A 15,516-nucleotide genomic window follows, 5' to 3' on the forward strand; every position below is an offset into this window, starting at 1 on the left:
CACCAGCTGTAATTATGGCCCATGTGTGGGCTGTCACCAGAACACCTTGATGACGGCATATATAGCCACTGCTTAGGCTGATTGGTCGGATCAACCTCTCACTGTGGGACAAATCTTCATTGTCTTGCTACGGTAGCACATAAATCTTGAACTTGCATTTAGATTCTGTGAACCCAGCAGAATCACCCTGCACCCTAGGAAACTCAGGTACGAGTACAGGTAGCTGTGACACCTCAAAGGCCTCGGACTGCTGTCATGTTCGGCCGTCTTTCCCTTGAAGTCGCGCGTTTCTGTTTATACTTTAAGTTAAACCAATATTTATGATTATTATGCGTGTTCTTCTTTTTCACTTTTCGATTCTAAAGAGTAGGGAAATTTGGTTAAAGAGGAGTTATTCTTTTGAGACGTGAGAGAATTCTGGTACAATTACCACATCTAATCATATTGATCGTTATATTGTTATATTGGAAACAGGTAAATTCCTTGAAAAGGTAGAAGTTGTATTACAACTTCTTATAGAATTATAAAATATTTATATATTTCTTTATTTCAATTCCATCTGAGACTCTTATAAAATCAGATTTATAAATCAGTTACGCCATTCCAATTCTGAAAAGTGCTGGCATAGGCAACCCACGCCATTGACTATCTTTTGTGTGAACTTCAACGCCCACTCTGGCCGGGGTGTATGGACTTCCGCAATCCGCAAGAAACTTCCAGAGGGGCCAGCCCAAGCAACAGCCGCCTGGGGGACAAACAAACAACCGAAAAACCACCCCGTCAGACAGCAACAGGAGTAGGACTTCCAAAGGGACCCGGCCAATTCCCAAATGCCGGCCGGGGCGCCAAGACTAGGTAGCCAGGGGTAACTGTCACTGTTTGGCGTCCGGAAAATGTATTTACTTCAAACGAATTTATTATATCAGCTTAGATATAGCCGTGTGGAGAGCGCAGCAAGTTAAATCTGAGAAAAATTCAATGTGTGTAGTTCGTTCAGGTCTCTTGCCAAATCAGAATCAGAATTATTGCTAGCAATTCAGACTCTTTCTTCGTATTGACTCTTCGTTATGGCCGAACTCTTGTCCCGCGAGAAGGAGTTGTTTAAAATTAACCAGGAACTCAACCTTCTGACCCTGACTTCGGCCGCAGAAGCCATGTATCCGGCGAAAGGATCACCGCCCGCTTGCGCAGTGACTGTGCCACGATATGCCACCTTCCAGAAGCAGAAGGGACCGAGCAGCCTGCTCCGGAAAAAGGTGGTTGCCACGGCTCCAATGAAGACTCCAGCGAAAACTTCACCCGGCAGAGATGTAGTTGCTTCAGCCCGTGCAGTAACCACATCGCCGCTGCCCGATACGAGTCTGCTGACCAAGTCCAAGGCACCCGATTGGAAGCACACCAAGTCCCCGGCCGGCCCCAGCTCTCCCACTACCGGCACGGTATCCAGGTTCAGCACCTTCACGCGGGATGTGAGCAGTAAGACCGCTACGTATGTCAAGTACCGGAACCCAAACTTCAGCGAGAGTCCTTCATTAGACGAACTGCTGCGCAACGACGCCGATCTTGCAGCCCGGAAACGGGACGTCGTCGAAGTGGAAGTCACCCAGAAGCGGGAGAGCACAACCGTTGTCAATGGCCAGGTCAAGAAGCAGGTCACCAAGGACAACTTCATCAAGTAAGTTGAGAACCGAAATAAATTTAATTTACTTATTAAGAAACCCCGTTTCTGTTTAAAGATTCCTCAAAGCCAAGGTGGCTATTCTCGAGGAAGACCACGCCCATCATGCCGGCGAGTTGACCCGCCAAAAGGAGCAGCTTGAATTGGCTCTGGAAGCGCAGCGCAAATTGGAGAACCAGCGCGACCAGACGATGAGCTCCAATAAGCATCTCTCTGAGCAACTTATGCGGGCCGAGCGGCAAATCGAGGACGCCAACCGACGGCAAAAGGAGCGCCAACAGGACTTCACCACCCAGCAACGGGAGCTAGAACAGCTAAAGCGAGATGCCAAGGTGTCCAGGCAGACGACCATGAACCTGGAGAACCGACTGTCTCGAACCCAGGAGGATGCAGATACGGCTCGTCTGGAACTCAAACAACTACGCGAGGAGCAACGCGACCAGTTGGAGGTGCAGCGAAAGGAGCTGAAGCAACGAGACAGCCGGATCCGGGCCCTGAAGCGGCAACGGGGTGACCTGCTCAACGCCTACAAGAAGCAGCTCTACATGATCGACAACCTAAAGCGGCAAACCAGCTGCCTAGAGCAGTCGGCGGCCATAGGATTCGGCGAGAAGGAGTTCAACAAGGTGCTTGAATGGAATGCGAAGACGTGAGCCCGTCTAGCCCTTGTACACATCTAACTTAAGCATAGTACAGCAATGTAAATAAGTGGAATGTAATTACATTTTATGGTCTCACTCGTACACGTCCCCAAGCAATCTCGTTTCAATTAGCCGGGTGTAACTCGATTAGGCTACATCCTTCTACTCGGTTAGCGGGTATAAAAGTCGGGGATTCCGCTTTGGTTGGCACAGAAGCATCCGATATCTAACAGCGCTTAGACCAGCCTTTGCACACTGCCCACAACGTTTACTGAAAACTGCAAGATGGCTCTCCGATTCACCCTCACTCTGCTACTGGTCACCATCCTGGTCACAGCCATTCTTTTGGGCTCAAGCGAGGCAGCGTACCGGAAGCCTCCCTTCAATGGCAGCATCTTTGGCAAACGCAACAGCCTAGGTAAGCTTCCAATCAGTGATCTGGATAAGGTTCGATAGACATTTTCATATCCCCATCCAGACTACGACAGCGCCAAGATGAGCGCTGTTTGCGAGGTGGCCATGGAGGCGTGTCCCATGTGGTTTCCCCAGAACGACAGCAAATAGGACCACGCCCTGCGACTCCGCCTCCAAGAACAGATATCGAGCTTACGACTAACGCACCAGCGACAGATGAGCAGGTGGTGCGCCTGCTCTTGCGACTAAATGGGAAAATGCCGGACGTTAGAAAAGTCATGTAAAAAATTTATAGTGTAAGCCGTGCATATAGGTACATAGAACTTATGCCATACATATACATACAATACTCAATAAACTTACAGCACTGAATTTGCTATCCTGCTTCAAATTTTTTGAAATATTCTAATAGATACCTGGCTACGGACAGCAATCGGACAGCTTGAGATACAATGGGATTAAAAGTAAAATACAGTTTGTTGATTTCCTAGTGCGACCTGGGGACTCGGGCACGCCTCCGTTGCCTCAGTTCGTTGACATGCTTACGCAGGTTGGTTATGTACTCGGTCATGGAGGAAGTGAGAGCCTAAATACATTTAATCATCGAGTAAGCTGGATTTACAAAGAGGATTTCAGAACTTACTGCATCCAGAACATAGCGAGGAATATAGCCCTTGAGGTCCAAACAAAGCACCCATTCTACAATGCAGCTATCAGTCTTCCCAACGATCTCACGAAAGGCAAAGCCGCTGACAATATTCTGACCTCTGCAATTTCAAGATACAAGTGTTTGTGTTTACTTTCAACTAGTTTCGAAATCAACGAACCGACCTTGTGTATTTGGATGAGGGTGGAACCCCTGCATATTGCACACTAATTGCCGAGGTAACCCAAACTTTGTCCTTGGTCTTACCCACGCTGGGTATATTTGGTTTTGTCATGTTCTCCGCTTCGCCATCAACCTTGTCCTTTGCGTCCTCGAACTCGTCTTGATCTAATGGTGGCGGCTCATCCTCAAAGTTTACAATGGGACCCAAGCTCTTGGCACCCAAACTGTTGCCCAGCGTATCGAAGGCAGCTGGGGCTCCCTTGGATGAGCTCGGAAACGTAGCCTTACAACTGGACACGCTGCTAGGCAGCAGTGGGGTGTGCGAATCACCATCAGAAATCGTGCTTACACTGCCCTCGCAGGAGCGATTTAAACTGCTGCTTCCATCGTCACTACTCAGTTCAGCCGCTTCATCGTCATCGCAGATTTTCCCATTATAGAAGAGACGACACGATCGCAGGTTCACAAAATCACGGCTTTTCACAATGCCACCTCCTCCGCCGACAGACACCTGATAGGTTATATCGGTGTAGGAGTTGATTTTCTGTAGTAAATACACACTATTATGCGAGATTTCCTGTTATGACTTAAAATGCCTAATTACCCGCACTATTTTGGACTCTAGAAGAGCAGGATTCCACTTGGGGCAGTCTTCAATGCGATAGAATAAATCTTCCATCAGCGCCTTTGCGGGGTACTTGATGCGCGCCTGCGGATAGTACAAATTAGAAGGAAATTGATATAAAGTAATTGTTTGTTCTAACTAACCGTCAGCTTATAGATCTTTCCAATCTTTTCCCGCTGAGTGCTGTGAATCGTGTCGCCTTTTTGGGTGACCTTTTCCACCTTCCAGTCACTGGATTCAATGATTTCATAGGCTTTTCGCAGGCAATCCAAGCCCATTTGGTTGAACTCTTCATCCTGAAATCCGAACAAATGAGAAAGATTAGTAAAGCAGGTAAATCTTAAAATGTACCGATATCATCTTAGCAGACTCTTTTGATCAAAGGTAAGACAATGACTCGGCCAGCCTCTTATATAGTCACCAGACTTACTTTCTTATTCTGTACAGACTTAAGAATGCGCATACATGAATAGCTTACCTCTTCGTCCTCCTCATCCGAATGGCGAGCCGTGTCCATGGGCGAATAGAAGTCAGTAACACTTTGCGGAGGTCGTTCGTGCTCTATCAAAATAGGCGGCTGATCCATAGGGGTGCGATCATTTGAGGTCATAGCTTAAGAATAAAACTCGATTTATATGCAATCTGATATAGCTGTTCTTATCCCTGATCTTACTTCGGAAATAGTGTTGGGCATGACGTTCTTGAGGGATTACTCTACAATCCAGAAACCATGCTTCTCCCCAAGCCAGTATAAACGAGGTTATTATAAGGATGACTTCGAATACTTGTTGCTTAGAATCCAGCCACTAAAATGAGAATAATTCACTAGTGGAATCGACTGATAGGTTTTACAAGTCTTACGTCAAACACAAACACCTTGGAGATGAGGAACAAACAAGACCCACTTGTTGAGAGCTGCAAAACCAAATAAATTTGAATTATGTAGTGCCACTTTTCACTAATCGAATAGGAGAAACAATCTCACCGCTATGATGGACCAGTGATTGATATACAGCATCGCATAGAAAAAGATGAGAACCACGAAGCGGCAGATGGCGATGACCACGACATCAAAGAGCGATTTGTAGATGGTGTACTCCACGATCTGTTTGTGGAAGGCAGTGAATATATTGTCACCGTTGATCTGTAAAGCAAAGTGTTTCGGTGAATTTCATTTCTCATTAAACATTCTTTTTAACATACCACAATGCAAATAAGCCAGAGCAGGGATACAAATACCAAGTCGAATGTAACGAAGAGGCAGAAAAATCGGCGCACCACGGACATCCTGCCATCCTGCATGTAGCCGGCTAAGAAGTCCTCTGTTATCAGGTTGATGGAATGTGCTCTAGCTGAAATCGTATGGAAATCTTTGAACTTTATACATAAAACGCGTATAAAACTAATGGAATGCTCACACATATCATATTGCATGTTATAGGCGGTATTTCCCTGCCGAGCATTGGATAAAATGAGCTGGGCGGTGCTACGGACATCACTTGGATCCATATGAGACATGGCAAGGCTCTTTTTCTTAACTTAGCTCATCTCTTAAACAGCGAAACCGATTTATATTAGCTGACAAATCGGGAATAAAGGATTTTAAGCAGCCTATGACTAACTCGAAATTTCCGAATTGCAGATAATAAACTATGCCAACCTATACATATGCTTATGTACCTATACCTTGACTGCTATCAAAATGTACGTTGCTATCCCCAAAACTAGGTTTCAAATCTGGAGCAGGCGCTTTTCTAGTTATAGATTATTGACAGTTATAGATTATCGATACGCACAAGTGACTCGTCAGCTTAGTTCTTTGTTTTTTCGCAGCCATAAACAAATCGTATCATATCACACTGCAAGAACCCTCATAATTCGAATAGCTTTAATCTTATTTCCGTTGAGCCCTATTTATTGTTTAAAACTATCGTCTGGCCCTACTTCTGGTACATTTCCGGTTTATTATTTTCTTAATGTTTTGTTTTTTGGGTTTTAATTAATTACACTATCTGAACAAAAGGAACACCCCGAATGCGAAAACAAAACAGCTGTTTAGTGTGGAGAGCATGGATTTCGCAAAAATACCAAGTACCAAATATAAAAATACCGAAATTCTTTAAAGAGCGGTTCCAAAAACATTTGAATTTTAAGTTCATTTACTTGTATTTAAAATATCTACTTAATTACTTAAGTGTATTGAAATTATTTTAATGTCATCGTAAGGCTTGTCTGTCTTTGGATTCGCCTTTGAATTGCAAATGTTGAGAACCACTTCCATGCCGCGATAAACTCGACCGAAAACCGTATGCTTGTTGTCGAGCCAAGGCTATAAATGAGAACTCATTAATAAAAAAAATTAAAACCAAAGAATATATCCTTACCGTGGGCAAGACTGTTATGAAAAACTGACTGCCATTTGTATTTGGTCCAGCATTAGCCATGCTAACCGTATAGGGACGATCGTGCTTTAAACTCGGTACGAATTCGTCTTTAAAATCGTTTCCCCAAATTGACTTGCCGCCCGTACCCGTTCCTGTGGGATCGCCAGTCTGCACCATGAAGCCCTTGATCACGCGATGGAATATGTGGCCGTTATAGTACCTATTAAAATGGTGTTCTTACAATTTGTATCTCTTAATTAAATCATTTTCTTAACAAAAATCATACCCGTTTTTCGCATGAACACAAAAGTTCTCAACGGTTTTCGGAACCTCCTTGAAGAACAACTTCATATGGACATCACCTTTTGTGGTGTGGAGCACCACGTTCTCGTAAATACGTTGTACAACTAGAATAGATAAATTAATTGGTATTAAATTGTGGAAATTCTTAAATTACTGAAAGATCTGATAGAAATAACCTTCATCTTTAAATATTGTTAGCGTGCAATAAGAAATTGGTTAGTGGTTAGTAAACGATATACAATTAGTTAAGTCATGACCGAATACCTGTGGCCTCTGGCACCGCGATAATGTCCTCCTTCGAGGGCTTCTCGTTGAATATGTCACGATCGACATCTTGCAGATCCGAGGGAAGTCTTCTGCTGAACAGGTAGAAGCGATTTTTTCTAATAAAAATTATATAAGGTTATTAATGATAAACCATTGCACTATAGGCATTTTAATCACTAACTTGTAGGCAGTGCAAAAGGCTGTAGGATCATTCAAAATATTCTGTAGAGCAGGATTTTCACTAGCCTCCTGCTCCATTGTTATGGCAGCTTTTTGACGTTTGATCCTTCCTTGAAAAAGGGCTACCTGCAAGGGCCTTATGTTATCCGTTTTGCCTAGAATAGTAACGCAGCGATTTGTTACGACATTGATCACCTTAATGCCCAGCATCGTAGGATATAGTAAAAAGTTTCCAGTGCTATCGAATAGAATGTTGAGCGTTGTATTTTGAGCAGTTTTCTCCAAATCTCGCTCTGCAGCCATTCTGTAAAAGTTATACGTTTAGTACACAAGTAAATACAAACGTAAAAAAGTAGACCTTCTGCCAAATTCCATGTTGGGTAGGGCGTGCTGGGTCTGCTGCATTTGGGTGTAAGTGGCAAGGGCTTCATCAAATACACGGATTAACTTGCCCGTATTGAACTGAAACACGCGAACTTTTCTATCTGTGGAAATGGCGGCAAAGCGCTTGCCATCAGGCGTGGTAGCCAAGCCAGTGACTTGGGTCTTTTGCTTGGCGAACTCAAAAAGGCCTATTAGAATAAAACTTTTAGTTCAATATGAGATAAGTAGATTTCATTTAGAAACTATACTTGTGTCCAGTTTGGAGTCAAAGTTGACCAGTCTCTGCGGAAAGCTGTAATCGTGTTTGGAGTTTTGCCAATATTCCAGAATGCCGTTGCGATCCACAGATATCACTGTTTCCATTGCCACATTAAAGCACATGGCCACCACAGGCGCCGAGTGAATTTTCTCCAAAGTATGTAGGACATCGCCTCCTCCCTGTCCATCGTATATGAGTACGCGGCTACTTTCTGAATCAGAACTGTTAGGGGTTCAATAATTAGTCCAGAGTATCGGGTCGTAATGTCTGCTTACATTGCCAGTCCTTGCACGGCATCGCCTGGACCATTTATCCACTCACTGCACTGTGGCGTATAGCCCAGACGAATGATGTTGATCATATCAAAGTTGACCACGTCGAAAACCTTAGCCGTCTGGTCTGTCGCCGCCGAGCAAAGCAGAGTTCCACTGTCATTAGCGGTCAGCGATTTGATAGGCACTAAAAGTTTTTTCTAAATGTTCAGAAAATCCATTAATTTTAATGCAAATACCCACCTAGATGGCTTCGAAAATGCTTGACAAACTCTATGCCCAGCTCGCCCTTCTTCCAGAACTTTATGTGGCCATCCAGACTGGCGGTCACCACGAAGTCCGTCTTGGTGCAAACCAAATGTGTTATTACATCGCGGTGCATGTAGCTTCTCTCATAGCTCTCGGCATTGGGAAGGTTCTCCAAGTAAATGTGTTCGTAGGGAAGGACTTTGATGATATTTCTTGATTAGTTACACTCTGAAAAGCGGGAAAATAGGATTATACAAACCCTTCTTTTTCTTGGCTGGCACAGGGGCGCTCTGCTCTGAAGGCATGGGTCCAATCCAGGTGTCCTCCTCGTCCTCAGGTCCCTTACCGGGAGCATCTACTGTTGGGGACTCATCCTCCTCCTGCGGAGCACTTCGCTTCAGATCGTCCTTACTTTTTTCACTCATACCGCGGATGATATTATACTAGTAAACAAAAACACAAGGCATTCAATGATATCGGAGGACGATAGACTGGTCGATACACCCGGACAAATAAAGCCTCGTGATATCGAAGACGTCTTTGATTTGTTTGTACACTAATTGTAATATGATTGGTATTTCAAATGAAAAACAATACCATATAATTTGAAACAAAACTTAAACAAAGTGGAAACACAGAGGAACAAAGAAAAAAGCGTCAGAAAATAGAACAGATTTTGCCGCCGAAGAACCAATCAGCTGTTTTTGGCCACAGCGAACGTAAGCGGTGCTTTTGTGTGAATGGCTTGCAATATTCACACAAATTGCAAACACAACAAGGCACGGATATTTAAACAAATTTATTGTATTGTAAATAAAAACTCAAGCCCAACGATGCAAAACTTAGCGGATGGCGACGATGGCGGCGGAGGTGGTGAAGGCAATGGAGGAAGCGGTGGCAGCAACAAGACAAGCGGTGGCGGCATCATTGTTTTGAAAGCTGCTCTGGGAGAGAACGAGACGAGAGCGGTAATCAATAAATGGCGGGTTCGCGAGGGACAGTTCGTGTCGGCGGCCCAAATCCTGTTTCTGTACCAGCCCGTGGGCGATGACGGAAAGCCGAGAAAGGCTGGCGAGGACTCCTCTATCCAGAAGTACAAGTCCCAGCGCTCCGGTGTGGTAAAGAAGCGGCTCCGAAAGGACGGGGAGCTGTTGTCGAAGGGGTGAGTTTTAGGGAGGTGTGGGTGGCAGGTGGCAAGTGGGCGTGGGGGAATGCAATTATGCAGTCGTATACACACTAACCGAGCCTGCCCTTTAGGGATGCCATTCTGGAGTTGTCCGAGTGCATACACACCACGGTTATCAAGGACATGTGCGCGGACTGTGGAGCTGACTTGCGTCAGAACGAGAATGTGAGTACACATAGTCCACACGCCCTGCAGTCTATACTTACCAATTAACACCCTTATTTGTAGGGACAAACGTCGGAGGCTTCGGTGCCCATGGTTCATACCATGCCCGATCTTAAGGTCACCCAAAAGCTGGCGCAGAAGCTCGGCCACGACGACACCCGACGCCTGCTGGCCGACAGGAAACTGGTTCTGCTCGTCGATCTCGACCAAACTGTAATCCACACCACCAACGATACGGTGCCAGACAACATCAAGGGCATCTACCATTTCCAGCTATACGGCCCACATTCTCCATGGTACCACACGCGCCTGCGCCCCGGCACCGCCGAGTTTCTAGAGCGCATGTCCCAGCTGTACGAGCTGCACATCTGCACCTTCGGAGCGCGAAACTATGCGCACATGATTGCCCAGCTCCTGGACCCGCAGGGAAAATTCTTTTCGCACAGAATTCTGTCCAGAGATGAGTGCTTCAATGCCACCAGCAAGACAGATAACTTGAAGTAGGTTTCAATCTATCAGACCGAAAATTAATTTTTGTTTCGATTAAAAAACAACGTATTAAGTAATTTTCTTATAAAAAGTTATTTAACATGCTCATATAACATTCAATACTAATCGAAACCATATTCCAAGCAATATATTACAAATCATTATTACAGAGCCCTATTTCCGAATGGCGATTCCATGGTGTGTATCATCGACGACCGCGAAGATGTGTGGAACATGGCCTCCAATTTGATTCAAGTTAAGCCTTACCACTTCTTTCAACACACGGGTGACATTAATGCGCCGCCGGGCTTGTCTAAACATGAACTTGATGGCGAAGGCGTCGACTTTAAAGGTGGGTATTTCATCCAAGTCACTATTAAATAAATCTAGTAATCTTTTATTTGTTTCAGAAATAACCGAGAAAAAGGACGACAAGGACAAGCCGCTACCCAGCAGCGATGTCAAAGCAGAAGACACCGATAAGGGCGACAATACTGTCTCAAGCACAAGCAAAGATGAGGAGGAATCGGTGGACGTATTTGAAATGGGGAACGACGGCAAGGACGCTGCGATTTCTAATCCCTCGAGCGCGACAGAGGCACCTAAAGAGCAGAGTGACAAGGTTAATGGCAAGACTTTAACAGAGGAAATCGTGATCATAGACGACAGTTCATCTGGTTTACCAGATGCTGAAAAGGCTGGCAGTGATGGCGAAGACGTAGTTATTATTGATGATAGTTCCAAGGAAAGCACAAAAGCCGATGTGGAAGTCACGTCGGAACAAAAAGACGATGTAGTTGCTTCATCTACTACTACACCAGAAGAAAAGAGCCCAACGGCCGATGAGGATGTGGCCACCACGTCTAAGAGCACTCCCAGTATTCGAGTACCTCTTGAGGGCAAAAAGCAGATAGAGATTGAGGACCCCGACGATTACCTGCTTTATCTGGAAGTCATACTGCGAAACATTCACAAGCGATTCTATGCCATCTACGACGAGACCACGGAGATACCCGATCTAAAGGTAATTGTGCCGAAGATTCGGTGCGAAGTGCTACGCGGCAAGAATCTGGTTTTCTCTGGCCTGGTACCAACGCAGATGAAGCTCGAGCAGTCGCGAGCTTACTTCATCGCCAAGAGTCTGGGCGCCGATGTCCAGCCTAATATTAGCAAGGAGATCACCCATTTAGTAGCGGTTAACGCGGGAACCTACAAGGTAAATGCTGCGAAGAAGGAGGCCGCCATCAAGGTAGTCAATGCAAATTGGTTGTGGACCTGCGCAGAGCGCTGGGAACACGTTGAGGAGAAGCTCTTCCCATTAGACCGCAAGGTGCGCAACAAAGGCCGCCAGCCACCCGCCCATTGTCACAGTCCGGAACACGTGGTTAACTACAGCGAGCGATCGGAGATCTCAGCATCGAGCAGCAAGCAACAGGAGGAGCAAAGCGGAAACTTTCGCGAAACGCTTAACCCCCTGCTAGTCTTCACCAACGCGGACATCGAGTCGATGAACAAAGACTACGAGACATTCTTTGAGTCAGACTCGTCTAGCGACGAGGGACCCGTAAACTTTGGTAAGGGCATCACATACATAAACCCAGCCGCTCTAACAAATTATACTTAACCTTAACTGGAGTCATATCCTTCTGTAATTTTTGTTTAAAAATTATTCGATTATATTTAATTCAAGAAAATCCACCAATGGACAAGAAGCTGTTGAAAAGGAAGCGCGAAGATGATAATTCGAATAGGGCTCATGACTTCTTTACGCGAAGCGAGGATGTGATGATTGGAGCACCAAACGTATTGGAATATGACATAAGCTCAAACGAGGAGGCCGATGACAATAATGAGAAAGAGGATGATGACGATGAGATGCCCAGTGCCAAGTTTCGACGAGGTAGGTCATAAGCACATTGAGTAATTTTGTGACTCTTTGTTAATCGTTTAATATTCCAGGGGAGGATTTGCCCTCCGACCTGGAGATTGGCTCCGACTCGAATAGCGAGAAAGACCCGGAAGACGAGGACGACGGCGAATGGAACATGATGGGTGCCGCCCTAGAAAGAGAGTTCCTCGGCCTGGAAGACTTTGACATTTAAAATGTTTGCAATACGTCCCCGATTTGGAGGACCTGCTGACCGACATTTAGTTTCACTGTAGACCTTGGAGGAACAAAATAGGATTGGTTTCGTGCTAGAGCGGAGCATTCCGATACACTTATGCTTAGGGTCCGTATTGTATGTATTAGCTGTTAATATGTACTTTTAAAGTAGCGTGTAAGAGATCGCACGTCGGCAGGCGCCTTTGATCCTTCAATGGCAGTGAATTTTTGAATCAAAAACTCTCATTCTGATCTAATGTAAATTGAAGACTACTGTAAATGTTTTAAAAATAAATTCCGTTTCAGCGGACTAGTATCTAGTGTTTAATTTAAAGTCTAATGTACACCCCACCAGTAGTTGTTTATTGTTTGCGTTGTGTTTGTAATACAAATCCACATTAAACTTAAACAAATATACTAGTAATTCCAGGCTGAAGTTTTACTCTTCGCTACATTTTGTTGAGGTCCCGCTGTGCCTTGAAGCGACTAACCCGCTTCTTGGGCGCATGCGAGTCGATGAATTTGCCCTGCGGCAGAGGCTCCGGTGCCGTGGGCTCCTTCTCCACGAGATCGTGCATGACCTTTTGGTATGCACTCATATCGCGCAGATCGTCTTCTAGGGTGCGTTCCTTCTTCTTATTTTTCCGTCCCTTCCTGCCCTTTTTCGGCTGCTGATTAACGACGTGCGGTTCCAACTCCACAGCCGCTTTATTTCGCAGTATTGACTTTGTGATTGCTTCCGTCTCAGAAGACTTTTCTTCAGAATAAGTTATTTTGGAGAACTGCAGAATCAAAACGTTAGGATTTACCGTTGACTATGTTTAATGATCTTACCTGACTTCTAGGATCTTCATAGGCCGATCCACGTGAAGCCTCGCTCATAATGGGCACTTTAACCTGCTCCTCCCCCTCGAAGCCATTTACATAAATAGGAAACGAATGATTGCGCTGTGACAAGTTCTTCTCATATTTATCATAAAAGTCCGCTGGGCTAACCGGTATGGCATCATCTGGGTCTGTTTTGGGAGAAGGCACGGCATTGGAATGTGTGAAACTAATATGTAAAGTGTTAATGAGTCCAGTGGACTCTTCCAAAATTCGATTAAGTAAATCAAAGTCCTGGACGCTCTGATTCTCTTTAACGAACTCAATGTTTCTTTCTACTTTTTGAAGGATATCCGAGTTTGTTTTAGTGTCCTTTTTACTGACTATTGCCTTTTGCACCTCTGACAGTGCCTGGACAGGTTCGTCCAGCTTTATAATATCCTTGGAGTTCTTTCGAGCATTGGGCAACATCTCCGCCACGGTTTCCTCCCGCCTAAACTCCAACTTTTCATCGGCAAGAGCAAATGAAATGCGTCGTTTGTTTGTGCTAGCTTCAGGTACTAATTTAGGTTCCTCAGTATGGCTCGCTGGGGGTTCGTTTTCATCGACCTCTTCTTCCTCGCTGGCCTCCAGCTCCTGATCGAATATCAGGTCCTGCAAATCATCCTCCAGCATAACCACGACATTCATCAAGTGTATCAGCTCGTCGCTTATAAAGTTCACCTTTTGTATCTTTCTCATTTTCGCTTTGAGCACCTGCAGTTGGTCCCTGAGGAAAGACTCACGCTCTTCGCTTGGCAGCAAGGACATCTGTTCCCGTATGGTTTGTACCACTTCTTCCTGGTCACCATCATCATCGTCATCGTCTGGTACACGTTCCTCTATTTCCAAAGGTTTTTTGACCCCTCCAATTCGTTTTTTAGTAGAGAGAGTTTCTGCTTCTCCAGACATAAGTTGACGCACTAAGTTATCCGTACTTCTCAGGCTTTCTTCGGCTTCTGTGCTTAAGTCTTCGGTTTCGTTCTGCTCCGCAGCTTCCAGCTTCTTCCAGAGTTCTGATTCCTGTTCCTCGGTTAGGGGTTTGGATGTAATTGTAATTGATTCCTTCGGTTCTTCATTCAGCAGATTTTGTAGCTGCTCTTGGTTGATATTATCAGGATCTAGACCTAGTTCCTCCATCATTTCCCGTTCTTCTAACTTTCGTAGGACTTCATCGTCGCTTCCTGGAGGTTCAGCCTGCCTTTTAATGCGCTCCATTTGCTTCTGCTGGCGCACTCGCTCTCTGTGCTCCGTCATCCACTTGCTGTGGGACTCCTCGTTGAAATCCTCCACAATTTCCACCTGTTCACCTCTGGGAACCGCCCCCTCCGTCAAAGGGGTATTAAGTTTATTTCTGTAGGGCAAATGTAAACATTATTTTCTAACTCCTCTAATGTGGTCTACTTACTGCCAGAGATCGGACTCGATTTCTAGTTTTTTCAGCTGCTCCTCGGCGAGTTTCAGGCGGTGTCGGCAAATCTCCTTTGCCTTGTGGGCGGAACATGCGGAGAAGTAGCCCTCGTAGTGACCCACTAGAAGTTCGTTCGTGTGGATCAGCTCACCAGGCATCAGGGCCTTTCGTCCAATAGGCACCATAACCTCCACACTGAGATTCTTGGCGAACATATCCAAATTCCGGATGGTGCTTTCATTATCGGCCTTGAAGGCCTGCCAGCGCTCCGTTTCGCTGGCATTTTTATCGAGGGCCTATCGTGCAGTGTTTTCGAAGGGAACCCAATAATAAAAGCGCTTAAATACTGTTATAAATAATACCTGTAGCAGGGCATCCTCTCGCCGGTCCATTGTTGTTGTTGCTTGGGAATTTAGTGTGACCCACTTTTTGCGGTCTTGAAATATACCTTTTAATATTTAAAAAGGTTTTGTTTTTGTATTGGTTTATCGATAAAATTTGTTTTACCCTTTATAATTTAAATATGTTTTATTTTTACCTTTTTATATTTTTAGCAAACGACACTACTGCAACTTTGCGCGCCTTTCGAAATGCAAATTTGAAAAAATCCGGATTTTGGATAAATTAACATATTCTTATTTTGAATAAAAACCTCTTTTATTTTCAAGCCTATTAAGCAATTAAGTTCAAACACGTTCTTGATGAAATATTTTAAGATATCCTTCTTGAAAGTGAACTAAAAGAAAAACAATAACAACATTTAAACTTTATATGAAAAGGTTGAGGGTAAACCTAAAGAACATGTTTTAGAT

The 15,516-nt window shown here is 44.8% G+C and overlaps 6 protein-coding genes across 7 annotated transcripts; 3 read left to right on the forward strand and 3 right to left on the reverse strand.

The window, feature by feature from the left end:
* The first annotated feature begins 817 nt into the window (after window positions 1-817).
* LOC108107418 (testis-expressed protein 9) lies at window positions 818-2,421 on the forward strand. Its single transcript, XM_017214947.2, has 2 exons — window positions 818-1,675; window positions 1,737-2,421. The coding sequence occupies exons 1-2, from the start codon at window positions 1,068-1,070 to the stop codon at window positions 2,329-2,331; spliced, it is 1,203 nt and encodes a 400-aa protein (XP_017070436.2). The 5' UTR covers window positions 818-1,067; the 3' UTR covers window positions 2,332-2,421.
* A 44-nt stretch (window positions 2,422-2,465) lies between these two features.
* LOC108107419 (neuropeptide SIFamide) lies at window positions 2,466-3,105 on the forward strand. The gene is made up of 2 exons (XM_017214948.2): window positions 2,466-2,737; window positions 2,798-3,105. The coding sequence occupies exons 1-2, from the start codon at window positions 2,605-2,607 to the stop codon at window positions 2,881-2,883; spliced, it is 219 nt and encodes a 72-aa protein (XP_017070437.1). The 5' UTR covers window positions 2,466-2,604; the 3' UTR covers window positions 2,884-3,105.
* LOC108107417 (steroidogenic acute regulatory protein-like) lies at window positions 3,005-5,705 on the reverse strand. Its single transcript, XM_017214946.2, has 11 exons — window positions 5,606-5,705; window positions 5,391-5,539; window positions 5,173-5,331; window positions 5,049-5,102; window positions 4,861-4,993; window positions 4,666-4,799; window positions 4,331-4,483; window positions 4,167-4,271; window positions 3,565-4,106; window positions 3,377-3,500; window positions 3,005-3,319 (listed from the first exon to the last, which is right to left on the reverse strand). The coding sequence occupies exons 1-11, from the start codon at window positions 5,703-5,705 to the stop codon at window positions 3,221-3,223; spliced, it is 1,752 nt and encodes a 583-aa protein (XP_017070435.2). The 3' UTR covers window positions 3,005-3,220.
* A 631-nt stretch (window positions 5,706-6,336) lies between these two features.
* Window positions 6,337-8,910, reverse strand: LOC108107368 (peptidylprolyl isomerase domain and WD repeat-containing protein 1). 2 transcript variants are annotated; one of them, XM_017214872.2, is made up of 10 exons: window positions 8,745-8,910; window positions 8,480-8,683; window positions 8,240-8,423; window positions 7,954-8,186; window positions 7,680-7,893; window positions 7,323-7,625; window positions 7,139-7,257; window positions 6,858-6,978; window positions 6,572-6,791; window positions 6,337-6,516 (listed from the first exon to the last, which is right to left on the reverse strand). In XM_017214872.2, the coding sequence occupies exons 1-10, from the start codon at window positions 8,908-8,910 to the stop codon at window positions 6,370-6,372; spliced, it is 1,911 nt and encodes a 636-aa protein (XP_017070361.2). In that variant the 3' UTR covers window positions 6,337-6,369. The 2 variants fall into 2 exon arrangements, with proteins under 2 accessions (XP_017070361.2, XP_041675782.1); XM_041819848.1 differs by lacking the exons at window positions 6,337-6,516; window positions 6,572-6,791; window positions 6,858-6,978 and adding an exon at window positions 7,010-7,056.
* A 315-nt stretch (window positions 8,911-9,225) lies between these two features.
* Window positions 9,226-12,739, forward strand: LOC108107366 (RNA polymerase II subunit A C-terminal domain phosphatase). Its single transcript, XM_017214870.2, has 7 exons — window positions 9,226-9,647; window positions 9,743-9,836; window positions 9,900-10,336; window positions 10,496-10,677; window positions 10,736-11,899; window positions 12,016-12,225; window positions 12,285-12,739. Exons 1-7 carry the CDS (start codon window positions 9,226-9,228, stop codon window positions 12,425-12,427), a joined length of 2,652 nt encoding a protein of 883 aa, XP_017070359.1. The 3' UTR covers window positions 12,428-12,739.
* A 32-nt stretch (window positions 12,740-12,771) lies between these two features.
* On the reverse strand, window positions 12,772-15,152 carry LOC108107367 (unconventional prefoldin RPB5 interactor-like protein). The gene is made up of 4 exons (XM_017214871.2): window positions 15,067-15,152; window positions 14,702-15,000; window positions 13,264-14,647; window positions 12,772-13,211 (listed from the first exon to the last, which is right to left on the reverse strand). The coding sequence occupies exons 1-4, from the start codon at window positions 15,094-15,096 to the stop codon at window positions 12,879-12,881; spliced, it is 2,046 nt and encodes a 681-aa protein (XP_017070360.2). The 5' UTR covers window positions 15,097-15,152; the 3' UTR covers window positions 12,772-12,878.
* Between the last annotated feature and the right edge of the window lie 364 nt (window positions 15,153-15,516).

Source organism: Drosophila eugracilis, unplaced genomic scaffold, assembly GCF_018153835.1.
Source record: "Drosophila eugracilis isolate 14026-0451.02 unplaced genomic scaffold, ASM1815383v1 contig_1765, whole genome shotgun sequence".
Lineage (NCBI taxonomy): Eukaryota > Metazoa > Arthropoda > Insecta > Diptera > Drosophilidae > Drosophila > Drosophila eugracilis.